The sequence below is a fragment of the Branchiostoma floridae genome, chromosome 2 (assembly GCF_000003815.2).
Source record: "Branchiostoma floridae strain S238N-H82 chromosome 2, Bfl_VNyyK, whole genome shotgun sequence".
NCBI lineage: Eukaryota > Metazoa > Chordata > Leptocardii > Amphioxiformes > Branchiostomatidae > Branchiostoma > Branchiostoma floridae.
In genome coordinates, this window is record NC_049980.1 from 6,433,262 (window position 1) to 6,460,407 (window position 27,146).

Sequence of the window (27,146 nt, forward strand, 5' to 3'; positions counted from 1 at the left end):
CAAAACAAAGTTTTCAGCCTTACCATACCTTCCTTTGATGTTCTTAAGGTTGTTACTAAGGACACCAGCATTGTGATGACAGGACCACACATTAAGGCTTACGCCATCATGACATTAGAGGGGCTGGAATATCTGCACAACAACTGGATATTACACAGGGTAAAGAACCATCTCTCCTGTTACATTTGTCTGTGTCTGCATACATTCTGTATCTTCATCTTATTTTGTATCTTATAATAGATTCATTTGGTTGGATAGACAAATGAACATAAAGTGGGCTTTAAGTATAGCCTGCTTTACTAGGAAAAATGTTGTGTTTCCTGTTTCAGTCCTGGAAAATTTGGGTCAGTAGGTAGGGATTACATGTATCTTCTCTTTTTAGATTTTTTTTCTTGTGGACTATAGCCTAAACTCTATTGATATAATAGTACATTTAAATAAAACTTAATAACTGAAATGCATGGTTGAAAATTGGAAAACTGGATTTAGACCTTGGAATTGCTGTTGTCACTATTTTCTCAACTTCTGGGACATTGACCATGTACTGTACACCATTATTCCAATTAAAGCTTTTTTCTTGTCTTGTCTTTTCTCTATTGACTTAGGACTTGAAGCCCAACAATCTCCTGGTGAACAGCCAGGGAATTCTGAAGATCACAGATTTTGGTTTGGCCAAAACATTTGGCAGCCCAAACAGGGTCTATACACACCAGGTGGTCACTAGGTTAGTACCAGTCAGATATTTTAAAATTTCCATATCAAAATTTGCCATGACCTTCTGTTTTTATATTTCTGTCTTTGTTCACTACGATTCAGTAATACTCGACAAAATCCGAAAACCATCATAAGATTGATGTTATACATGTAGGTGCTATATCTACATAAAGATAGTTAATATGCATTTTTCACAATGAGCATTTTTCACAATGAGTTAATATGCATTTTTCACAATAATATGCATTTTTCACATTTTACAGACGTAAAGGACTGTATTACTGGTATATTTACTCTACATTTGGAATGGCATCTGTTAGCAATGACACCTATAGCTGCAGTACAATTTGAACCCTGAGTAAGGTGACAGACAGTCACCAAAACGTCAGTTGAAAAAACAGTTGGCTGTGTACAAAGAATTTTGTTATGTAAGGTATGTATATCTTTAATTGCAATATTAGTCATATTTTCATCAGCATAGGATCTACATGTACATACAACTTATACGTACATTATACAGGTGGTATCGAGCCCCCGAGCTGCTGTATGGAGCTAGAATATACGGTACAGGAGTGGACATGTGGGCGGTGGGCTGTATACTGGCTGAACTCCTGCTCAGGGTGAGGACAGATATAGACATATAACTTATTATAAGATGCAGATTTTTGTGAACATTGTGAGATGAACTTGTCCTCAAGGCACCAAACCCACATGTACTTTTATAGCAAAAATCAATACATTTCAGGGGATTACCTAGACATGAACTTTTTGAGGGCTACTAGTATGTACCTACACTGTACACTAGGGGTGGATACCGGTACAGAAAATTCAGGTCCAGGTTCGGTTCAGGTCCAGAGGAAAATAACCTGGACCTGATTCAGTATGACTGTGAAAACATGTGAATGGACGATAATCAAAATTTCAAACTACAAAGAAATCTGTTTTGTGTATTCGACACTCACTGGTCTTTTAAAATCCTATAAGGCTATCTGCCCCTGTTCGATTGTCTGTAAAACTTGGTAGAAATGACTATAGGCTCTACTCTACTTCGCTCTTGTTATTTTCTTCAACGGATAAGCCCTTAAAACGTGTGAATTCGTTATCATATGATATAACCTGTTCTTTTCAAATAGGACCAACATCTGGTCCACGCAATTTTTTCAGGTCCAGTTTTTCCGGACCGGTCCAATAAGAAAAAACGGTTTTGTACCGGTACACCGTTTCCTAAACTAAATCACTGGTGGACACCACCTTTCAGATTACAGATTTGGAAAATCCCATCGCAAACATCTCAATTTTGATAACATGCTAGTTTTGATATTGGAAGATTTGAAAGTTGTACTTTCCTCTTTCCTTGAAGGTTCCTTTCCTTCCTGGGGACTCAGACATCGACCAACTTAGCAAGATTTTTCAGGCGCTGGGAACTCCCTCTGAGGACACCTGGCCTGTGAGTACTCTAAAGTTCACGGGGATTTATTTCATAGTAGGTAGAAAATGGAGTGTTTTCCATGTTTTTTTGTCTTATAGTTGAATCAAGCAGGTATTTGGGCAGGGATAAACAAGTCCACTAGCCCTATTGTCCAGGGCAAGTGAAAGTGCTGTTCAGGCAAGTGCATGTCCTACCCCACTTGTCCGATCGGGCAAGTAAGATTTTTCCATTGATTTTAGTGCAATTTTGATATACTTGTTACTTTTTACAGTCATGACATCAAGCAATTGTCTACAGAGAATTCCATTGCTGGAAGTGAAAATGCATATACTAGTAACAGTGACATTTGAATTTTGGGCAAGTGAAAAATTGATTCGGGCAAGTACATTTTTTATGTGCTTGCCCGATAGGACAAGTGGATTTTAGAAAACTTGTTCAACCCTGTTGGGCAGAAAGCAGAACAAGCTTAAGCATTTTAGTTTTTATGCTTGAGGTGAAAAGGAAACCACAAAGACCACAAACGTTAAAGCACTGCAAAACTTTCAACATTTACGGTATGTAAAACAATGTAGAATTGACTTATACACAACAGAAAACACCATGAAAACATTAGTATCTCTTAGTCTTAGCCTATAATTTATTTGCTACATTTGATATAAACAGTTTTAGTCAAGAACTATGTGTATATTGTATTGGTCATCCTTAAGGCTAGAATATAACACAAATACATTGTATACTGGTGTACAAATGGAGAGCTGTACTTGGATCACAATCACGACGAAAGAACTAGACAGTAGATCACTCTATTTGTTACAGCAACATTCCATCCATTCCTTCCCCAACAGGAACAAAAGCAAATTGACTTGTCACCTCTCTGTTGTTTAGAGACCAGTTGGTAGTACACATGTTCTGGAGCCACCAGTTTACTTGCTGTGTACCAACTCCCATCATTTCAGGAATCTCACAGCTTTTTCTTACCAATAGAAACTCTCTCATCTGTTCTAGCTCTTTTTCTTTTCATTTTAGGCCATACCAATATTATTTGTTGGTTCTTGTATTTTTAGAATAAAGTTTATATCCGAGTTTGTACCTTGGTGAACACAGTTTCGGGGACTGAATGGACATAATGAGTAAGATGCAATAACTTACTAAGTTTCTTGTTTACGTCTAAAATTGTTACTTTAAAGTGTCCAAGAACCAAGGTAAAAGATTGGTGTGGCCTGATGGGCATTTTGCCCATGATTATTAATTTGTTTTCATACCTGGAAGACACAAAAAATTACAGATATTTTTCTGTTGGAACCGTACAGTATTGTACACACACCTTCACTTTCCAATTGCCAACACTCCTAGCATTGTCAAATTTCCTCCTGAGCAACCCTAGTTGCCTATACATTCTTATTATAATTACCCTAAGCAGTTTACTTTCAAATTCTTTTCGCCACAACTTCTACACAACTCTATGTATAATCTATAAATCTCTCTCAAAATCCAACCACTTTTTGCCTATTTCTGTCCAAAATCTGCCCACAAACCAACAAGCACATTGTCACATCATGACTTTTTTACACGCATGTACTAGTACTTTTATCACAACCAACCAACAAAGAAAGAATATAATGCAGTACATCAATGAAAATCAGGTATTTGAATCTAGAACCTTAAGCTTATGTACATGTACATGTAGAACAAGCTTCATATATGTAGTACAAAAATATTTCGAAATGTCTATTTTACCAGAAACTTAACGAAAACATAACTCCTAATCTATGCAGACTTTACAATACCTAACCATAATTTTAAAAAATTGAAAAATTGTTAAACAAGATTTAGGCAATATGATTTGACACATGTTGACGTTAAATTTTGTTATACAGTTTTTATGTACTAGATGTTCTTATCGTTAAGTTATAGCTTTCCCCACGCTTGTCCCAATGCGTTAAAATCTCCTCACTTGTCCTGTACCGTATGTTTGACAGTAGTTATGTACGACTTAGTCAGCCTCTTGGGGTTCACGATGATGGCCGATGCAAACTTTTTCATTTTCCTCGGCTCGCACACGACCTCGCTTCGGTAACTCTTTCTGGTCGCTGCCCCGAAACACGTCACGGCGGCGGCGTACGATCTCGGTCTCGGCGAGTATCCCACCCTGACGGCGTCTATGAACCTCTTCGGTAGCTGGTACACAGCTTTGGTGATGTAGGTGACTTGTGGGTCGGTTCGAGTGATGAGGGGAGGAGGAGTTGGAATGTTGGATGCGGTCTCCTTGGTAACCTCTACTTGAGGAATGATGTTGTTGTTGAGGTTGATGGGAGGAAGTACGTACAACACTGTGGATGGCCTGAGTGGGGGAAGAAAGAGTATTTCATTGCTTGTTGTAAATTGCTGAGGGACAAACCTGCCCAAAAAGGCCACTCAGGGAACTGACAAAATGTGGACAAGTTGTCACTTAGATAATATATATATATATATATATTATTATATATATATACATGTAGACAGGACTTGTAATGCTTGTATCAGTAGGAAACATTTTCTAAGGGACTACCAAAAAGTGGTCACATTGAACAGATGGTCAGTATACAGAGGTGGTCACTTGTACACATTTGAAAGTGATATCAATCCACTTTTGCTCTCTTACTTAAGAGCTGTTCTTCTACTAGTCATGGCAGAGAAGGCAGATGCTACATTACACTCTTTGAAAGGTTCTGGTTCCAGTTAAATCCATCAAAATTCCCCTAACTTTTTTGACAAGCATAAATGATTACGGTAGACCACGGCTTAGCATCCCATCTAAAGGACTACTACCATTCCCGGTAGTGTGATTGACTGTACACTCACAAAACTGATACAGATAATGACAAGAAAGAGATAAAGGCCAATGAACTGTGTGTACATTGTATACATTGTATACCAGGGTAGCATAATGTTGCCTAAGGCCACTTGACACATAGGCAATAGCTACTTTTTGATATGGCACTTTGAGTTTGAAGTCTAGAATCTTGTTACAAACAGGAGTATCAACTTCTGATGTAAAAGTTGTCAATCAGTTTCTCAAAAGTACCATTTGATTTTAACCTTCATAACTTCTTAATTTTCAAAGTATTTTAAAGCTAAATGCTGATTCTAGTTAAATTGCTTTAATAATTCCTGAATCAGCACTTGCAATATGGAAAACTCATTATTCTATGGGACTAGTGAGAAAAACATTCAAGACCATGAGCAACTAACTGAATGTTGTACAACTTGTAGGTCATTGTGTATGTGTACAATTGTATGTGTGTGTGAACACTGAACAACATAAAACTATAGTATGTACAGCATTGGAATGTTCTAATAACCTTTGGCTATAGACTGTATAAAGTAGACTAGCAAAAGGATTGGATACATACATTTTCACTGGTCACTCTGGAGCCCTTGAGTAAGACGTGTGAAGTCCAGGAATGGTTTGCCAGCTTCTGGCTGTGCCTGACTTGACCACACAGCCTTGTTTTCCCATCATTTCCTCAGCAAATAACCCCAGGGTCAAGGGGTCAAACCATCACAACCAGTGGGGGTCACCATGCCATATTGACCTTCCCTTTCCTAATGTGTTAAATGCTACAGCGAACACCTTGTTTTCAAATATATTTAGCCATGGGAAAAAATTCACTTCCTCTGCTTCATAATACATTTTTTACCAGAACAGAAAACATGATGATCCCTTAAAGCTTTTTTATATTTCAGCCATACATAGTATGGTGAAATATATTGTATTCGTAATGTTTCTTTCTTTCTTTCTTTCTTTCTTTCTCCTGTCAAATCTTCAAAGTGATTCATCTCCGCCATTCCTGGACCGAATGACCTGAAATTTGGCACAGGGGTAGAATGGGCCAATACCTTGATGCTTTTTTCTCAGTTTTTTCATATCTACCTCTAAAATGATTTTATTGAGATTTTTTGGTCAATTTTAGACCAAAACTGTATATTTTGGCCCCTGTACCCTGGTATTACAACCAAATGAGCTGAAATTTGACAGAGATGTGCCTTGATAATGCCCCCATATAAATTCGATAACACTTTTGGTGTACAGTACAACAAATGCTTATTTTTGCGATTTTTTTACCAATTTTTGACCAAAAAAGGACACTTTTGGCCCCTGTACCCTGGTATTACAACCAAATGAGCTGAAATTTGACAGAGATGTGCCTTGATAATGCCCCAATATAAATTCAATAACACTTTTGGTGTACAGTACAACAAAATGCTTATTTTTGCGATTTTTTTTACCAATTTTTGACCAAAAAAGGACACTTTTGGCTCCTGTACCTTGGTATTGCAACCGAATGAGCTGAAATTTGACACAGATGTGCCTTGATAATCCCTTCATATAAATTCAATAACACTTTTGGTGTACAGTGCAACAAAATGCTTATTTTTGCGATTTTTGGCCAATTTTTGACCAAAAAAGGACACTTTTGGCTCCTGTACCCTGGTATTACAATTAAATGACCTGAAATTTGGTATAGATAGGCATTAGATACTTGGTAACAAGATTCAAGTAAAATTTTTGACGTAAACAACTTTAAAATGATTAATTTTGGCACTTTTCTGAGGGGAAATTTGGCCTCCTGACGTGACCTTCCGTGACCCCGCACAGAGCCACACCTGTGCGCGTCAGCCGGAGAGTTAATTGAATCAAAGACCTAGCCAATCAGCGAAGAGGAGGCCAAAGGCTAATTGATATTCATAAGCAGGGCCTCATGATCCCGTATATAGCAGTGTTCCCGCCAGGGGGAGCGAAGCCCGCCTAAGGCTCTCGCATTTTAGACTATTCAGAAGGCTTTATATTGTATCAGTTCTTAGGGGCATATCTATGATAATCGCAGCAGTCACTTAACTTCTCTTCAGGAGTTTAGCGTAACACTATTTCAGGTCAAACCGTCAAAGGCAACTAAAAACAAACTTTAATGTTACTGAGTTCAACAGTACTTATAACTTGTTATCCGAAGTTGAAACGCTAGCGATGGTATTTTCGCTGCGCTGTTAGCTCCGTGCGACTGTTGTTGACGGTCTTATAACGGTATATTTTGCAACCCTGTACCCTGGTATGAGTAACATTTGGTATAGATAGGCATAAGATAGTTGGTAAAATGATCCAAGTAAAATTTTTGGCATAAAGTACTGTAAAAGGCTTAATTACAGCACTTTTTTGAGGGGGAATTGGTTTTCTTTCGTTCTCCATGCCATGACCTTTCGGACGTTCACCCCACAGAGCCGACATCTGCACCTGCGTCTAGCCGGCAGGAAGAGTTAATTCAATTAATGGTTCAGCCAATCAGCGAAGAGGAAAGCGAAGGCTAATTAATATTCATAAGCGGGACCACACAATACGTTAACTTGAAGACTCAGGCCGTACAGACTTCTCGCCAGGATTTTTTCAAAGCGTCGGACAGGGGTCCGGGGGCCGCCGAATGTCCCTGGCGGGGTCCAGGGGCAGGGCCACTGTGGGGGGGACCCAGGTGGGCGAAGCCCCCCGGAAGCTCTTGCATTTTAGACTATTGAGAAGGCTTCTTTTATCAGTTTTTTTAGGGCCATATCTACGATAATCGCAGCAGTCACTTACTTCTCTTCAGCAGTTTGACTTTAAAATATTTCGGGTCAAAGCTTCAAAGACAACTAAAACCTCAAAAACAACAAACTTTACTTAGCTCAACAGTATACAAAAATATTGTACGGGTTGCCATCCTTAGTTGAAGCGCTTATTTATAGCGCTAGTATCTTCGCTGCGCCGTTAGCCGCCGTGCGACTTTTGTTGACGGTCTGATATCCCTACGTCGCCGCCTCGCTGATATTCCCACGGACATGTTTCAAGAAAAATACCCAGCAAAAAACGCTGTTCTGCGTCAAATTCTATTCTATAAAACATGTGGGACTCAGTGTTACAGTCTAAATATTTTGTAGAAGCACCGCTGTAGGAAAGAAGGTCCAAGCAATGTAAAACATCACGTAGCATGAAGTTCGCTGTCAACTGGCACACAGCACATGACTGTTTGAAACTCAAAGTCTAATCAACAGCCGTGTTTGATTGATAGCCGGCGGTCCTTTGATGAAGTCGGCGAAAGGTGCGTTAGTTAGAAAATCTGCGTTTAGTTTTCATACGTAATTATAAGTTAGACAGTGGCGAGAATGATTATTTTCTCATCAATATTTCTCTTCAGAATTATTTGAACTTAATTGTACATCTAAACAATTGGCTTACCTGTGCAATGTTTATATGATTAATGATCAGTGTACTGAAATCATGTTTAACGTATGGCTCCTAGTCAATAGATCAGCATTTTCTCTATAGTGACCACCTGTCTATAGTGGCCACATTTCCTAGTGCTGTTGTTGTTTGACATAAACTTTGAACATTTAAATTGTAAGTAACTTTAAACTGCCAGAGTTTCAGCCCAATAAAACACTCTCAGCGCCAGGGTATGAACAGACTGACCAGACAGACGAAAATAAATCCTCGAACAGGGTTCAATTGTATCTTCCGGGTCTGGCAGGAAGTTGTTAAACTAAAATAAGAATAGGCTCGATGGCTAATTGCATACAAAGTAAAACAGTTTTACAGCTTGAAGAAAACAAACGCTCCTACAGTACATGCACCTGCTTGATAATTATTAAATCGTATGCCCTACTTAAATAAAAAAAGTTCACTGCAATAATAAATGTACCCACATCACAAGGAGCTTATACTTTTTTAAACTTACACCTAGTTATCGTACTGAAAATTGTTAATGACATTACATGAAGTCATTCAACAATTTTCAGTCATGATGAAAATTTTCTGAATGGAAGGTGTGATTATTGTCATTTTCTGAAAAATAGAAGCAAGCTCTGTTTTTACCTGGAATCAATTCACAATACCAGTCCACTTTGGGGGATAATGTACTGTTAAGAGGATGTTCCATTTTTGCGCAGGGGTGATTTGGAACAGTCCAATGTTGCGTGGGAAGGGGTATGGCTGAAATATGCTGTATTTGCTCTTAAGCAAATGTCGGCCTTTCTAGTTTCTTAAGCATTTTCTGGTGATTTTAAAATCTGTCTTTTTCATTTCATATGCAGGGTTGAACAAGTTTTCTAAAGTCCACTTGTCCTATCGGGCAAGCACATAAAAAATGTACTTGCCCGAACCAATTTTTCACTTGCCCAAAATTCAAATGTCACTGTTACTAGTATAGGCATTTTCACTTCCACCATTGGAATTCTCTGTAGACAATCGCTTGATATCATGACTGTAAAAAGTAACAAGTATATCAAAATTGCACTAAAATCAATGGAAAATCTTACTTGCCCGATCGGACAAGTGGGGTAGGACATGCACTTGCCCAAACAGCACTTTCACTTGCCCTGGACAATAGGGCTAGTGGACTTGTTTATCCCTGATATGACTACATGAACATATATGTATGTTTACACATAAAGAATTAAGCAAAATTATTAATGGTAGAATGTTCGAATGAGATCAAAGGAAGTCCACAGATACAATACTTGAGGACGTTAAAAATTATGGAAAGTATGTAAAGGAATAAATCTGCCAAATGTTCTACACATAATGATATCTTAATGTATTTTTATGTACAAGAACAATAGAGTTAATCCCTTTTTATAGTAGCAAATACTGTATAGTTTATTCTTTTTCTTTTCAAAAGACCGTTTTTTTCACACACACACACACATAAATCTCAGCAAGAATGGAATTTTTGAATGAGAATGAAATCAAAAGAAGACTGCAGTGTCTTTATGTGTAAGAAAACTCAAGGAAAGAAAAGCAGGCCCTGTTTGACTTCGTATACAGTAACGACAAGGGAAAAATGGTTCGACCACGAATACAAGAATGTTACTTGTTAGTCTTCTCTTCATTTCCTTTGGTTTAAATGGAGGAAGGAAGCCCACTTGTCTGGAAGTGTCTGCCACACAAACATGTGGACATGCCCTGTCTTCCTCTGTGTACATGTTTACATAATGTGTCAGTCACCCATAACCTGGAGTAGTCACAGTCATAGGAGGGTCTGCATGCTGTTTTCCAAAAGGTGTAGGCAGCCTTCATGTATTTTCTTTCCTCATATGGAAAGCCGTCTTATTGACGTAATTCGTAGCAACGTGATCAAATTTTGCATAATTGCCTTCCTTTGTTTTAGAGTAAAATGTAGGTGTGCTAAATTTAGTGTGAAGCATTTTCCCCATGCAGACCCTCATGCAGTGGTCTGTTATAGCAAGGAATAAGCAGGCAGGAGACAGAACAGGAATTTTTGTGGCAGTTTCAAGTTTGCAGTGATTGGGCTATACCGCAAAAACTGTGAACATGAAACCATGGCAAAAGTTTCCATATTTTGCAGTATGTTTTTTCCTGGATCTTTGTATTTTGGGACAAATCAGTTTAACAGGAAGTGAAAGGCCAAACTACTTATCACAACTTTTAATGAGAGTTCCAGTTAAATCCAGCAAACACAGATCAACACTTTTACTGGTCACAGATGGGAGATGATTTAACAATTCAACAGTCAACTGTCATGGATATGTTATATCATTTAAATGATAGAACTGTTATATCTATCAAGAAGTGTAGATCTCTCTCCCATCTGGATTAATGTACACCAATATGTAAGCCCAAATGTCATAATTACGTTGAGTTTGACAGTATCTCAGCTGGAGATGATGTGTTCCTATACTTTCTTTTGGAATGGTTTGGGAGGCCTGTATGCCTGCTTACATAGGGCATAATCAGCTATCTTTAATCTGTGGAAAAAAATGTTTTAGAATGTCAAGATTTCAAAATTTTGAAGAAAATTGACTGAGAATGGAGGTTGGCCTGCAGTAGTCTTTTCCTAAATTTCCAATACAATCAAACAACAGTTCAAGTGTATAACATAATGTTCCAAATGTCCCAGCATCATTTTTTATACAAAGTAGTTAGGTACATATAGGTTATTATCATAATTGTTACTTTTAAAGTTCACAACAATGTTAATGTCTGATCCCCTCCATGCCTAAATTAGCCAGCTTTTTTAAATGTTCGGCTGATATTCAGGTCTTATAATGTATAATTGTATAGCGTTACTATGTCTATTTTTATTGCACTTTCCAGGGCATGAAGTCCCTTCCAGACTACATTGAGTACAAGCAGTTCCCAGGTACACCCCTGAAAGACATCTTCACTGCAGCGGCTGACGACCTGATCTCACTGCTGGGGAAACTGCTGTGTCTCAACCCCTCACAGAGATACAACTGTTCTCAGGTCAGTGTCTCAACCCCTCACAGAGATATAACTGTTCTCAGGTCAGTGTCTCAACCCCTCACAGAGATATAACTGTTCTCAGGTCAGTGTCTCAACCCCTCACAGAGATATAACTGTTCTCAGGTCAGTGTCTCAACCCCTCACAGAGATATAACTGTTCTCAGGTCAGTGTCTCAACCCCTCACAGAGATATAACTGTTCTCAGGTCAGTGTCTCAACCCCTCACAGAGATATAACTGTTCTCAGATCAGTGTCTCAACCCCTCACAGAGATATAACTGTTCTCAGATCAGTGTCTCAACCCCTCACAGAGATATAACTGTTCTCAGATCAGTGTCTCAACCCCTCACAGAGATATAACTGTTCTCAGGTCAGTGTCTCAACCCCTCACAGAGATATAACTGTTCTCAGGTCAGTGTCTCAACCCCTCACAGAGATATAACTGTTCTCAGGTCAGTGTCTCAACCCCTCACAGAGATATAACACTTACTGTTCTCAGGTCAGTGTCTCAACCCCTCACAGAGATATAACTGTTCTCAGGTCAGTGTCTTAACTTCTCACATGTACAGAGATACAATTGTATTACACCTAATAGTATATATATATACTTCATGGGTTATGGACATTATAGGGGGTTGGGCACAACTAGTGTTACAGACACAATTGTGGGGACGGAGACTGCTCAGGGTACGGACACTTCTGGAGGTACGGACACTACTCAAGGTAAGGACACTACTGGGGGTACGGACACTATTGGGATACGGACACTGCTGGGGGTACGGACACTACTGGGGGTATGGACACTACTGTGGTTACGGACACTACTGCCCTGGGGGTACGGACACTACTATGGTCACGGACACTACTGTGGTCATGGACACTACTGGGGGTACGGACACTACTGGGGGTATGGACACTACAGGGGATACAGACAATACTGGGGGTACGGACACTAAAGGGAGTACGGACACTACTGGGGGTACGGACACTACTGTACTGTGGTTACTGACACTACTGGGTGTACGGACACTACTGGGTGTACGGACACTACTGGGGGTACAAACACTACTGGGGGTACGGACACTACCGGGGGTACGGACACTACTGTACTGTGGTTACTGACACTACTGGGTGTACGGACACTACTGGGAGTACGGACACTACTGTACTGTGGTTACTGACACTACTGTACTGTGGTTACTGACACTACTGTACTGTGGTTACTGACACTACTGGGTGTACGAACACTACTGGGGGTACAAACACTACTGGGGGTACGAACACTACTGGGGGTACGGACACTACTGTACTGTGGTTATTGACACTACTGGGTGTACGGACACTACTGGGGGTACGGACACTACTGTACTGTGGTTACTGACACTACTGTGGTTACTGATACTACTGGGTGTACGGACACTACTGGGTGTACGAACACTACTGGGTGTACGAACACTACTGGGGGTACGGACACTACTGTACTGTGGTTACTGACACTACTGGGTGTACGGACACTACTGGGGGTACGAACACTACTGGGTGTACGAACACTACTGGGTGTACGGACACTACTGTACTGTGGTTACTGACACTACTGGGTGTACGGACACTACTGGGGGTACGGACACTACTGTACTGTGGTTACTGACACTACTGGGTGTACGGACACTACTGGGGGTACGAACACTACTGGGTGTACGGACACTACTGTACTGTGGTTACTGACACTACTGGGTGTACGGACACTACTGGGGGTACGGACACTACTGTACTGTGGTTACTGACACTACTGGGTGTACGGACACTACTGGGGGTACGGACACTACTGGGGGTACGGACACTACTGTACTGTGGTTACTGACACTACTGGGTGTACGGACACTACTGGGGGTACGAACACTACTGGGGGTACGGACTCTGCTGTCTTTATAGCACTAGGTTATTTGGGTAATATTTGCCCTGTGATCTTGTTTAAACACCTGTGTTGCTTTGGGCCATTTCTTAACCTCCCAGCCTTCAACTGTTTTTGTTATGAAGATAGATGTAGTTTATGATTGACTTTTTAAAATGAGGATTATGTAAATCATGATGAAAGTTGATTGATTACGAAATCTTGTAAACTCAATGCCTTACATGATAGCACTATTCAAATATGTGACTTTATAGATTACGAAGAAAGAAACATTGATCTGATATAGATTATGCAAATTTGTATGACTAATCTCACTGTTTTCCATTTACAAGACTTCAAAACATGTCACATACGTAGTTAAGGGCATGTGCAAAAAGTAACAGATACTTATTATGAAAATAATGTCTCATTTGCATAATTGATCGAAAAAACAAAATGCCATAATTCCTAATGGTTGCATAATGGGAATTACATACTTTTGACACAAGTAAGTTTAAATTTAAACATGAATGGCACCATGTATGGATTATGTAAATATGAAAGACATTTGTAGAAAATTGAGAAAAGCTCTAATTACCTTTGCCAGAACGGCTAAGGTTATGTTTTTGGCTTGTGAGTCTGTGTGTCTGTGTGGTTGTGTGTCTGTGTGTGTGTTAACAGCATAACTCAAGAAATCTTGGATGGATCCCGATAATATTTGGTAGGTGGGTAGGGGTCGGGAAAACGAAGGTCAAGTTCCATAATGCGCTGCCCCCAAGCGACTCGCTAAGGCACTGCAGCGGAATCTCAATTTTTGATATCTCGTGTTCTGGACATGCTGTGGTTGTGATTTTTGAGTGGTGGAAAGCCCTTGGGGCAGAGAGTAAGTGCTGTATGTATGGAACTGCAGCTGCCGATTTCCTTTCAAACTTTGGACGAGAATAACTCGAGAATGTGTTGATGGATCGTCATGATTTTTGGTATGTAGATAGCCCAAGTAACAATGTACTAATAGTGGAATACTAATTATGCAAATCATCAGCTAATTTACATAATCAATGAGGAAAGTTTCTAAATCCACTGCATTTCATGATTGGACTTTCAAGCTTGTCACATACTGTATGTAGATGAGAAAGAGAGAAATGTCAATGCATATTAATTATGCAAATGACAGCCTCATTTACATAATCAATGAGAAAATATGAACGTGTTGATGGATCATCATGATTTTTGGTATGTAGATAGCAAAAGGGAAGACTTACATGATAAATTCTAATTATGCAAATCGACAGCTAATTTGCATAATTAATGAGGATATTTTGTAAATCCACTGCATCCATTATAGGACTTTCAAACTTGTCACATTTGTATCTGAGAAAGTGATATGTAGATAGCCTAAGTGAAAACTTATATAACGAGATACTGATTATGCAAATTAACAGCTAATTTGCATAATCAATGAGGAAAGTTGATAAATCCACTGCATTCCGTGATAGGACTTTCAAACTTGTCACACATGTAACTGAGAAAGATGGCAGAGGTGTATGTTTGGGTCCCCTAACATTGTTTCTTGATCATGAATTGCAGGAGCCAGTTTAGTTTCAGACTTTGAAAGAGAATAAGTCAAGAAGGGATGAAAGGATCATGATTTTTGAAATGCTGATAGCTCAAGTGATACTTGATGCAATTTGATGTTAATTATGTAAATAGGGATCTAATTAGTATAATCAATGGCAAATTTTTATGAACCAACTCCAGGCATATGAAATAAAATGTAATGAGTAACACATTTTTGTCTACAAACATCATTCTACACAACAAACCTGGTTTATTTGGCAAATGTATGTGTTCGTGGAACTCTAGTTTAAATATCTCATGGAGGTATGAGGTCTCTGAACTCTTATTTGTTTGTGGATTACAACCAAGCATAAACTTCAATGGTGCCTTAGGAGATTCAACAATTCTTTATTCATAGTCATATTCATAAAGGCAACAATAATGCTACATTTTATTGTACAAAATTAATGCAAACAATTTAGATTGTACAGTGCATTGTTTTATATTTAGTAATACTTATATTCAACAGTTAGATGGCATATAGAACTAATTTTCCATCATTGACACCACAAATAAATCATGGAAATTGACTTCAATACAATGTAACAGTACTTGCCATCTTGGTTGTGCTGTTTCAGATTCAGCAGGTATAATATGTACAGATATTGTTTGTTCAGCGGTTCAAAGTCAGTTCATTTCAGTCTATGTCCACCATGGCAAGATCTCCGCTTCCTGGCCCTCTGTGCGAATCCTCTGGCCCTGCCGTTCCGTGGGCGTCAAAAATGATGTGGTGTTGGTTTCCCACTTGAGGCTAATCAACTGGAGCTAGACCTGGTGTGTTTTGTCCCTCCCCATGTGCAGAACCTTGCTGTAGATTTGGGGGACCTCCTGTTCCAGCTTGGTCTCCCTGTGGGTCCACACGGTTTCCTCGCATCACGGTGACAAGTTTCTGATGGATGCCTGTCATTTTTTGCCAGATTGCATCTCTTAACTCCTCCGTGCGGATGAGTGTTGCTATGGGGTTAATGAGCGAGTTCAAAGTAAAGAATGAATATAATATATCCCGACCAATCCACCGAGCGCACGTGTTTGCGTGACTAATGCACACTGCCATCATCGGGAGCGGTAACAGCCAGACGACAAAAGCCACAACTACATAAATCATCACAGTCCTGGACTTGTACATCCTTGCTTCATATTTCCTCAGTGCCTCCTCTTGTGCAGCATTGTTTGGCTGATTACCCCCCATGTTTTGTACAGGACCATTTTGTGCCCCCGGGGGGACCCCTGCCTGTTCAAGCCTTCTCTTTTCTCGTTCCCTGATTGCTACATACACACTTATATTTGTGAACAAGATGACTATGCACATCAATAACGATATACAACTACACATGATGATATAGGCCTCGGGAAAGTAATAAGTGCAGGTACTGGTGTTCAGGGTCTCCATATGGAGACAGTTCCAGCCCATACTGGGAGAGAAGGCAAACAAGGAGAAAACAATCCACATAACAGTCATAGCTACACCTGCACGCACGTTGGCACTGTCAGCATGGATGTGGAACCATATGGGATACTTTACACCAACATAGCTATTTATAGACAATAGAGATAGGGCTGATCCAGAAGTCAACTGACTGAACATGATGAAGGTTAGGTAAGTCACTGTAAAGTCATACATTCTATTGTGTCCAACATGACCTACTGTGCGATACAGGAGTCCAATGCCTGCAAAGACATCTGACATTGCCAGATTCGCCAGGAAGAAGTAGATGGGTTTGCGCAGTTCTTTTTTACTCATGATTCCCAAGATCACAACAGCATTGGTGATAATTGTGGTAAGTCCTATCAGCAAGAAGACAATGCTACTCCCTGTTCCCAGTCTCACAAGGTCCTCGTGCATGGAGCAGGCTTCGTCAGCTTGTGCGATGGATGCGGTATTGTTCTGTAGATGCCACTTGTAGCAGGATGGCAAGTCTACAAACTCAGGAGCAGATGTCTCCTCAGGGAGCATCCATGAGTCAGAGCTGTTGTTGAACATGGTGGTGGTCGTCTGCAGTCTGAGGCAGGTTGTGAGATTCCTGATTTGTGGACGACTCTGGTTGAGTTTGTGGCCAGATTGGAAGGCAGGAGCGACGATGCGTCCACACCTGATCGTGACGGGTTTGATTCTGCGTGAGAGCGCGGAACGGCGCGACAGCACTTACTCAGTGAGACTTACGTGAGCTGTTACCATGGGTACATGATAATAGCAAGCCTCCAGTTGTTATCCTATTGAAGTCTGCCAATTGGTTTTAACCTTTTCTCTCATCCAAGAAATATGCCTGCACTGCCAACCATGTCAGCGTGCAGGTGGCAAATATGAGAAGAATTATTAAATGCAAATTGTAATACGTCATTTGTGTCCTTCAGTTGGAATCTTTTATTATTAATATCTCTATAACATGTCACATCTTTGGATGTAAAGACACAGCTTTCCTTTGCCACAGAAGTTTTAAAGCTGTAAAAATAATGCAATAATTGCGTGATTAATAGGGTGCATATGTCATGCATCCACAGGAGTGATGGGTTGGTGTCCCTCAGAATATTTGATGATTTTATCAAGCCATGGAGTCTTAATACAATATTGTATTAATTTACTACATATGAAGATGTGTTTTACCAAGTCCTTATAATTACATGGCCTTTCTATCCAAGTTGTAGATCACTTACTGTAAATGCCTTTAAGTTCATGAGATTTAATTTTGCGGTAGAGGGGAAAATAACTTTTCGCGGTGATTTTAAGTTCGCGATAGCACCATGCACTGTAGCCTCTTACTGTCACAAAAAAAATGTTCGCGGTGGTTTTAGATTCGCGGTGAAGTGGCCAATGCGAAAAGCACGAACATAAAACCACCGCAAACATTTCTGCATTAAATTTTACAGTTACTGTATTACATTTCATGTTTCCCTAATAGTTTTGCTGGCGTGCTGTTCTTCTTTCCTTAATATATTACATCTTCTTCTTCTGTTATGAAGCAACCAGAGGTTAGAACTGCTGGTGACATCAGCATATTAGCTGTGAGGGCAAATTTGAACAAAATACTTGCTGTTAAAACTATATTTTGTAATTTTAGATTTGCGATAGCAAAACCTGTATAATTCTTTTTGGTAATTTAAGGTTTGAGAATGAGATCTTAGCAAAACCTGTTTTGGTTTCATAAAAGGCATCTTACTGGCCCAGGGTGGAAAACGCCCAGCATTTTCTAAAACATTTTGCTTTTCTAGTTTGGATAAAGTTTCCTATGATGTCATATTTCTAAATGCTTTGATTTGATTGGTCCCTACTGTTGCCATGACTACATAACATTTGCTAGACCAACACAACAGCTATTGTGTAGAGCCTGCAGCCCTCTTAATTGGTTTTTCCCCTTTTCATAAGAAATATTCCCTCATTGCCGGTCTTGTTGACAGGATGTATGTTCGGAATGTAAGGGGTGACGTTAGTGAAGCTGCCAGCAAATGAATCTATTTCTTATGCAGCAACAGTGATATGCTGCTTTCATACATTGAAGAATTTTACGTTTGAATGCTCAATACGATTCCTTGCTGCCACTCATGGATGTCCCTGAAATGTAGTTTGCAACTCTGAGGTTACCGTCGAACACATCATGTGCATTGTTACGGTACAGCAGCATAAGATAAACTTTATTGCACGACATTTGTACATGGTACAATGTATGGCAACAACTATTACTGTAACACAAAGTACAAAATACATTGTAGGTGTATAGAATTAGACTTAGGATCCTAATTAACATAACAAGATAACAAGTCTTTGATATAGTGTTACAAACGTGAGGTAGGCTAATCATTGAGTTTCATTATTATTCATTACGACCCTTCAGATGGTATGGACAGTGCAGGTTGTATGGACACTATACTGTATACATGTCTATGTGTAACATGTGCAGCAGAGAAATTGTTAAATCACATATTAAGTTATATGTTTCTGATTGCAGAAGCGATGTTGCCACATTTATAGGGCTGTTGTAGATATACGTTGTAAATCTTATGGTTACGTCCTAATACTAGTATTTGTGGTTCGTTTCCAGGCCCTACAGATGCCATATTTCAGCAACAAGCCGGGTCCGACACCCAACCCCCAGCTTCCCCTCCCATCCGGAACATCTGCAGAGATCCTCATGGAAGACCACAAGGTCAAAGTCGGGGTGAAGAGGAAGCTACCGGCCGACAGTGACCCAAGTACGTGACTGAAGTCGCTGTCAACAACTTCAATAAGGCACCTCTTCTATCTGCTGTCTTCTCATCTCTCACCAAGCACAAAACTCAACTCCATCTTTAACTTTCTTTCGCTTTTCTCTATTCTTATTCAGCTATATATAAAATGTACAATGTACATTGTAGATATATCAAAGAGTAGCCCAATTCTTCCAACACAAGTGTATACACGGATCAAATTTTCAACAACTACGGTTGCCTTCTTCAGGATCAATATTGCATGATCTGTGTATACCTTTGCATTGGAAGAAAGTTTATCATTGTACTTACATAACTATGCAGGGCTCGAAATACATGTACTACCTGCACATGCAGGTTGGTGCATGCAAAATTGGTGCTGTGCAGGTATTTCTGGTGTCTACATTTGTACCAGTGCACCTAACCTGCACTGGTCCTTGTACTGGGTTTTATACATAAATATTATATGGTGAAGGTGTATGTGGATTACTATTAATTGCATTGACTGTTACCACCTATAAAGTATAAAAGAAAAATAGCAAATGGTTCCTGAACAATTTTAGTATAATCCATACTTCCTACATTCAGAGTGGTGCAGGTAGAATTTGTCTGGTGCAGGTAATTTTCAATGTTCCCTGCACCAGTGCAGGTATGCAGAAAAACGTATTTTGAGCCCTGCTATGATTACTTTACCATCAACATCCATTTGTAGACGAGCTTACATTGTACATGATATGAAAGAATATTCATTATGCAGAACTATGAAGAAGAAAAAGCTCTATTGACACAACAAAATGTACCGTGACTTTCATCACTACAAACTACAACTAGAAATATGGTTATAGAAAATCTTAAAATTCTACTTACTAAAAAATAAAGGCTAACAACATCATTGTATGTGAATCTCTAATATCTTGTTACAATCATCCGGTGGGTCTTAAAGTGTTAGTTTGTTTTATAAAAAAAAAGCAATGAATAAGTATACAATGTATGGTTGGTGTCAAGCATTACACTTTGAGTTCTACCAATTAAAGAAGAAGAAGATTGCGCCCCCCCCCCCCATACATGTTTATTTTCGAACAATATGTACAATATGTATACTGCAGAGGTCAACCATAATAGAGTTGGACAACTTCCTGGATATCATATTTGCTTCTAGATATTTTTGAATACCCTCTGAGTCAGCTTTTCTTAGAAAACAGCATTTCTTGTGCTTGCTGTTCTTTCTTGCTACGCTAGGGGGCACTTTTACACCATGAAACAGTTCTGTAGTGTTAGAAGCAGGCCATGTGTCGACCGCAGGTGTGTTTGTACTTCACACTTTAACATGTGTACTACAGCGCTGGCACCACAGAAAGACTTGTGTCCACATGTGGTTCCGGTTTACTCATTTTATTGCTTTATTTTGTACCACACAATCCATTTGTTTGCCAGTAAGGTTAAACAAACTCCAAAATGCATAGCCCCCAAGAGCTGCAGTTGTCAACTTCAATATACAATGGAGATGTACATGTATTATACATGTAGTACATGTATGTGGATGCTATTTGCAACATGTGCAAGTACAGATACACTTGAACTTTTATATAAAAGCCCAATTTTACCCTAGTAGAAAATGATACATGTACCGTCCACAGGTACACGATATTGAGCTTTGTTGAGAAGTATTTAGGACAGATTTGTTGCAACATACATGCATGTGTATACATGTTTGTAGGCATATGCATGCACTTCTGCATAATTCTATTAATTTTGAAACAAAGTGTTGCGCAGTTGCATATGGTTGACTCTTTAAAAAAAAAGTGTTGTTCATACTTTGTTTGTTCTCACTAATCTATATGTGTGGAGACAGGCTTGTTTCTCTTTAACCCTCAGCGTACTAAGGTAGCCATTTGGCACCATTATATGTACTGGTTATGAGGTTAGGCAGCAGGGTTAAGGTTAAAGAACAGTGTTTCCAATGCTGCAAGTCCTCAAAACTCCTGTCAACAGTCCTGTACAAACTTACCTTGACTTTAAAGCCCTTAGCATAACCCTTCTTTTGTTTCCTCACCAAACACCCTGACCATGCCATGCCTCTCTTCTTTACTCCCCTGTCCTCATGCAGAACTAATCCCCCCTCAAACAACAACCTTTAACGAGAGTTTCTCTTTCAAGTTTTCACACACCAGCAGCTTGTCTTTCTCAGGCAGTTTCAGAGTGTTTTCCCTGCATTCGACCGACAGGTCTTGGGTTCGATTCTCAAGTCATATGGATCAAACCTAAGACATTATGAATGTTTTATTGCAAGTTCATGTCGGAGGGCTAATTGTAGGTACAAACAACACGTATAATAAGGAAAATAGAAACAAACAATAAAAGGTGTTAAGAACTACATTCTATGACTACATGTATGTTGTGCTACTTAGGTGTACATTACCGGTTTTGTTGGGTTTGACCTCTTCTTTTTAGGCAGTAGAAGATGAATTTACCCACTTCTTCTATAATATGTGCCACTGGGTTCTTTGATTTTAATAATAGAATTGATTTTATTATGTTCAAATGGTTCATACTGTTTTCCCTGCTTAGAAGTCAGCATTTTTTTAATGTACATTTTATGATACATGATGTAGGTGAACACAGAGGTCAATAGTACAGAGGTAGTTAGCCTTTTAGGATTTTTAAAACGCCAGTGGGAGTCGAATACTAGTCTACACAAATCAGATTTCTATGTAGCAAAATGGACCATTAATTTGAGTATCGTCCATTCACAAGTTTTCACATACTGAATCAGGTCCTGAACCGGACCTGAACCGGACCTGGACCTGAACTGGACCTGGACCTGAATTTTCTGTACCGGTACCCACCCCTGCACAAACTGCTACGATGCAGTGAGTCCGTTGGTTAGCAGCCTTGACTCTGGAACTATAGCCGTGAGATCATTTTCTGTGGATCTGTGGGTTCAAGTTTGATCCTATAGGGTCGACTCAGTTTGGGCATGATAGAAGGGACTGGATTAATTTTGTCATTTCAGTTGGTGATGTAAAGCCAGTGGCCCCATTTGTAGTGGAGCTAATTGTCAAACGTTTGTATGTAAAAGAACCCAACACACTTATCGAAAAGAGTAGTGTGTGATGACCCAGTGTGCTTAGTTGAAAACTTGTGCCTTATCGAAGCCGCTATACAGTTTTTTTAACTAAGTAATAGCCCTGCAATTCTACCTGAGGTACCTGTCTAGGGTAACTGTTGTGGTTGCATTTCATGCCCTATGCTGTTGGAGTTACATGTGTATGCCCCCAGGGCTCGAAATACTACCTGCATTATGCAGGTTAGTGCAGGTAAAATTGGAGCTGTGCAGGTATTTCTGGTGTCTACCTGCACCTAACCTGCACTAGTCCATGTACTGGGTTTTATACATAAATAACATATGATGAAGGTGTATGTGGATTGCTATTAGTTGCATTGACTGTTACCACCTATAAAGTATAAAAGAAAAAAATAGCAATGGTTCCTGAACAATTTTAGTATAATCCATACTTCCTACATTCTAGAGTGGTGCAGGTAAAGTTTGTCTGGTGCAGGTAATTTTCAATGCATGCAGTAAAACGTATTTTGAGCCCTGGCCCTTAACAGGTTGACTGTTTTCCCGACAGTATATACAAGTGTCTGTAGTTCAGGACTGTGTGCTGTAATGATTATCTTTCCTCCCTTTGATGTACCCGTCAACACTTGACTTTGATCCTGTATCCAGTAGCAGGGTTAGGTACAGGCTATAGAGGGCTCCGTTTAAACCTGACAATCCACTGACTCTATAGACTAAACTGTCCATGAATCTTTCTAGTCCCAGGTTCATTCCTTGGTCTGTGTGTCTCTCTCTAGACAGAGCACATTTGAAACTTTACCTACTGAAATAGTTTACCTAATAGTATTATTCTACATGTACAGAAAGGTACGAAATTGTATAATTTACCTTTGACAGAAGGTCATTGTTTTTGGTAGCACTTTTTATATGTTCGTAGATGGACAGCATAACTGGAGAAGGCATAGATGGATTTTTGTCATATTTCTTATGTGGGAAGGTCTTCATGTGACCTCAATATGATTAGATTTTGGGCCTCCTAGCGGCTTGTTAAGGTACTGCAGCAAAACATCCGGTTCTAATACCATGTACATTTTGTACATGTACGTTATCAGATGGTTTCCCAGGATCCAGAGGTACTGGGTACGAATCCCCTGACATGCCACAAATGTTGTGCCCTTTGGAAAGGCATTTTACACGACTTTCCTCACTCCACCCAGGTGTAAAAATAGGTACCTGTCTTTGGTTGGGAACTTCAAGGTACAAAATAAAAGGTGCTGGAAGGAGAGTTTTGGGCTCTGTCTTCCAATACTGTGCCTTAGACACAGTAGATAACAACCCACTACTCCTACATGCCTCAAAAATGCTACAGCCTAGTACAGGACTACCTTTACCTCCTCTTGACCCTTACATGATACACCTGCACCAATTAGCTATCTGACTTAAACCATGTAGACATCCTTCTGTAACAGATTTCACACCAGCTCCACAGTTAAGATGTTCAAAGCTTCCTACCGTCCACAAGGGAGTCTTCAGACTGCATCTTATCTTTCCCCAGAGGAGAATAAAGCCAGGCAAAGCCAAGGGTATCCCTTCCTCTGTTGGGCTCCCCTCCTGTCAGCACTGGGCTTTGATCAGGTGTACAGTAGCCAGGGCGTGTAATCCCTACCCTGGGGGGTCAGGGGAAACGTGCCCCGGGGAGGACAGGGGGCTCAATAGTGTAAACATGTGGAAGGATGCTAGACTGTAGACCCTTCAGGATGGTTAGGTTTGAAGAGACACACATTGTTAGCGATAACTGGAGGTGACAAGTGGATTGGTTCAGGCCTGGAAATGCCACCTGCATACAATGTACATTGTGCATAGGCAGCTTAGTGCAGAACCTGGTACAGGTACAATTGTACATGATACTATGTGTCTACCTGTTGGACACCAGTTTGCTGGACCTAATTCGGTCATCCAAGAAGAGAGTGCAGAAATATGAAATTCTAAATCCATGGATATATATTATGCTGAACAATATATTACACACTACAATGTACTTGGAGAGGTTTGTAGAATTGGTGCGGGATAAACACCTATAGATAATTGATAAAAGAAATTCAGGACAAATTTGTATTGCCTTACTGATGAGTTTTTTTCTTGGACACAATCTGATGGAAGTGGGACTGTTAACAGTTAATGTTACAGACAGTGAGTTGATACAGGTATCATTATTAGAATTATATATACATGTACATGTATCTTACAGTCATACTGTGTATGTACATGTATATGTACATGTAGGGTCCTGCGATGATAATTTGCATCAGCACTTGTTTTACTTACCGAACAGAAAAGTTAGAGTTGTAAATAAAAAAATAAGATAGGACAAATTATAAGAGGTAACAAATTTATCAGAGAAAAATACAACAGTTGCAATTACACCGGAAGAGGTCTGTCTTTAGTGAGGGTTTTGGAAACAACTTTTGTGGGTAATGATGTTGGTGTTACCCTGCCCAAAACATCCTGTCACGTGCCCCATGTTTACACCAATAACATTGAATGAAGACCTTTATTGTACATTTCTGCTTTCTAACAAGCTAAGTACAGGTGAAGGTGAATAGGGTACATCTCCTAGTGATTCTAAGTACAATCTGTGTAAACTGTGCTACATGACTGGAACTACAAAGTCTAAAGTATACTAGTACTACTACTACTAGTACAATGTATGTACAGGTTCAACTTCTTCTCGCTTCTTAATAACAGCTTGGCAGTGTGGCCATAACCTGAACATGACCACAATTTCCTCAAGTACGTATTTGTACAAAGTGCACTTGGCCATGTGCTACGTTTACGCCTGCTGTGAGTTTAGAAGCATTTTAATCTTCGGCATTAAAACATGAAAAATTTCATCAAATACAATGTAAAACATACTGAAGCCATGACTATCCATCAGGCCACACCAATTTAATTTCTTGGTTCACGGATTTTTTCATAAAAAATATGGAGCGAGAGGGCGAAATAAAAATAAAAATTGTAAAATGGTTGGGGTAAAGGTAACGGCTAATCCAAAACATAAAGAAAAAAAGTTTTCAGCTTGAAAAAAGTACAAAAACACTATTTTTGTAAAGTAACAGCACCTGTACCCACACTTTAAGGAGCTTATAATATAAAGGCCAATTTGCTACACCAGAAAGTTGGTGAATGGTTTCATCAATGGTGAAAATTTGCTGAGTGGTAATTTTTATTTTTATTTTTTTCCCAAAAAAATAGGAGCGAGCGAATCTGTGAACCAAGAAATTAAATCGGTGTGGCCTCAATATGACTTGTGCACCTTGTTGAGTTCTTGGGGCCCAAACTTAAAGCATGTCTTACATTTTCCCCTAATAGCTATCTACCACTCAAAATTCATGATCACAGCATGTCTAGAACACAGAAGCAGAAGTTCCCTTGCAGTACCTTAGAAAGCCACAAGGGGGCCCATGATCAAATTTGTCCATTTTCCCCCAACCTCTACCCACCTACTAAATAGAATCAGGATGTCGCCATGCCCAGTGTACTTATTGTAGAAAGACTAGATCTACATGTACCTTTTTTTCCATTTTTGTTCTTGAAGAATACTTTGTACCTTTTTTAGTGAGGTTTTCAGAATTGTGTGCAGAAAGTTTGTTTTTTGGCCTGGAATATGTCAGTTATCACATGCAATTCTACAATCATATTGCACATGCCCTCTGATACTAGTACTACTAGTGACCCCATCTGACCATGGTCATCACAGGAATGTCTGCAAGTGTAGTCATATTCCTACAATAACACTCTGAAACCACACCAGTTTGATTAGTTGATTCTCAAATTTTTCTATAAAAAAATGTGAGCAATTGAAAATTTTTCCTCTAAATTTGCCAAAAGTCCGGAATAAAGATAAGGACTCATAAAACACATTCAAGGAATGATAAATTTTCAGCTTGCATAAAGCAAACAAACACTACCATGGTCCAAGAAGTGTAACTGTTAATTGAAAATTATGAAAAGTACAATTTTTATGTACAGTTACTGTTACAGTAGTGCTTCATGTAGTAAAATTCACTGCAATGATACATGTAAATGTACCAATGTTGTAAGCGCCTTATACATAACCCCAGCTGGTACATTTGTGTAATCTGTTTTTTATTTTCTAATCGGTCTAAAACCTGGTCCTCTGAGTTTTTCTTAACCGGTCCAAAAAGAAAACCACCCCTAATGTAGGCCAATATATTGAACTGGAAAGTTGTCAAATGGCTTCATAGTAAATTTGAAACTAAAGATTTTCTGAATATAAGGTGTGATGTTTTTTTTTTTCCTTAATGGCGAAATAACAGCGCTGTTTCGAGAACCGATTAATCAAATTGTGTAGGCTTGATCTGTGCATCACTGTAGTTTCTGGAGCTGTCTTGGGCCTGTGCTGGATCACTCACCACACAGGGTCCACTTCTCATGACTATGGAACTTCCTCTGAACCTTACCCCTGCAGGACTAACACACATGCACCTGCTGGCTGTTTGGGTAAGGCCCTGGGGAGGGGTACTTGTGAGAAGTTGAAATAAGACAGAAACATTTTCTTTAAGAGTATTGGCAAGGGAACAGAGCAGAGGTGTGAAAATGGAGTGCCATTTGAAGTTGAATATATCTCAGCTGTACCACTGATATTATGTGTAGAATACAACACGGTGTATTCCGTATCACCCGAGGTACAAGCCCGACCGCTGGAAGGATCGCCCGAAGGCCGGAGGGTGATCCGACCCGTGGGAGGGCTTGGACCGAGGGTGATGCGGAATACACCATGTTGTACTTCATTTATGTCATACTCACCTGAGAAAACACAATCATGTTTTGGTATGAAATTCTCCAGAAGTTGAGAAAATGTTGTGTTCTCGAACCAAAAATTGTAACAACAGCAATTCTAACATCCGAATCCGGTATTAGATTTTCGACCGTGACGCACTCGGCCCGCTCGCAATACATGTAGTTCG

At 39.6% G+C, this 27,146-nt stretch overlaps 2 protein-coding genes across 2 annotated transcripts in view; one reads left to right on the forward strand and one right to left on the reverse strand.

Moving 5' to 3' along the window:
* The window catches only part of LOC118410199 (cyclin-dependent kinase 7-like), a 43,833-nt gene that overhangs the window by 3,181 nt on the left and 13,506 nt on the right, over nucleotides 1-27,146 (forward strand). Inside the window, exons 6-11 of the mRNA XM_035811749.1 lie at nucleotides 49-159; nucleotides 606-724; nucleotides 1,235-1,334; nucleotides 2,075-2,161; nucleotides 11,262-11,411; nucleotides 18,953-19,103. Of these exons, the coding sequence (XP_035667642.1) occupies nucleotides 49-159; nucleotides 606-724; nucleotides 1,235-1,334; nucleotides 2,075-2,161; nucleotides 11,262-11,411; nucleotides 18,953-19,103 (718 nt within the window). The remainder of the gene's footprint in view (nucleotides 1-48; nucleotides 160-605; nucleotides 725-1,234; nucleotides 1,335-2,074; nucleotides 2,162-11,261; nucleotides 11,412-18,952; nucleotides 19,104-27,146) is intronic.
* Nucleotides 2,759-5,798, reverse strand: LOC118410220. Its single transcript, XM_035811782.1, has 2 exons — nucleotides 5,536-5,798; nucleotides 2,759-4,484 (listed from the first exon to the last, which is right to left on the reverse strand). Coding segments are annotated over exons 1-2 (393 nt in total). The 5' UTR covers nucleotides 5,538-5,798; the 3' UTR covers nucleotides 2,759-4,093.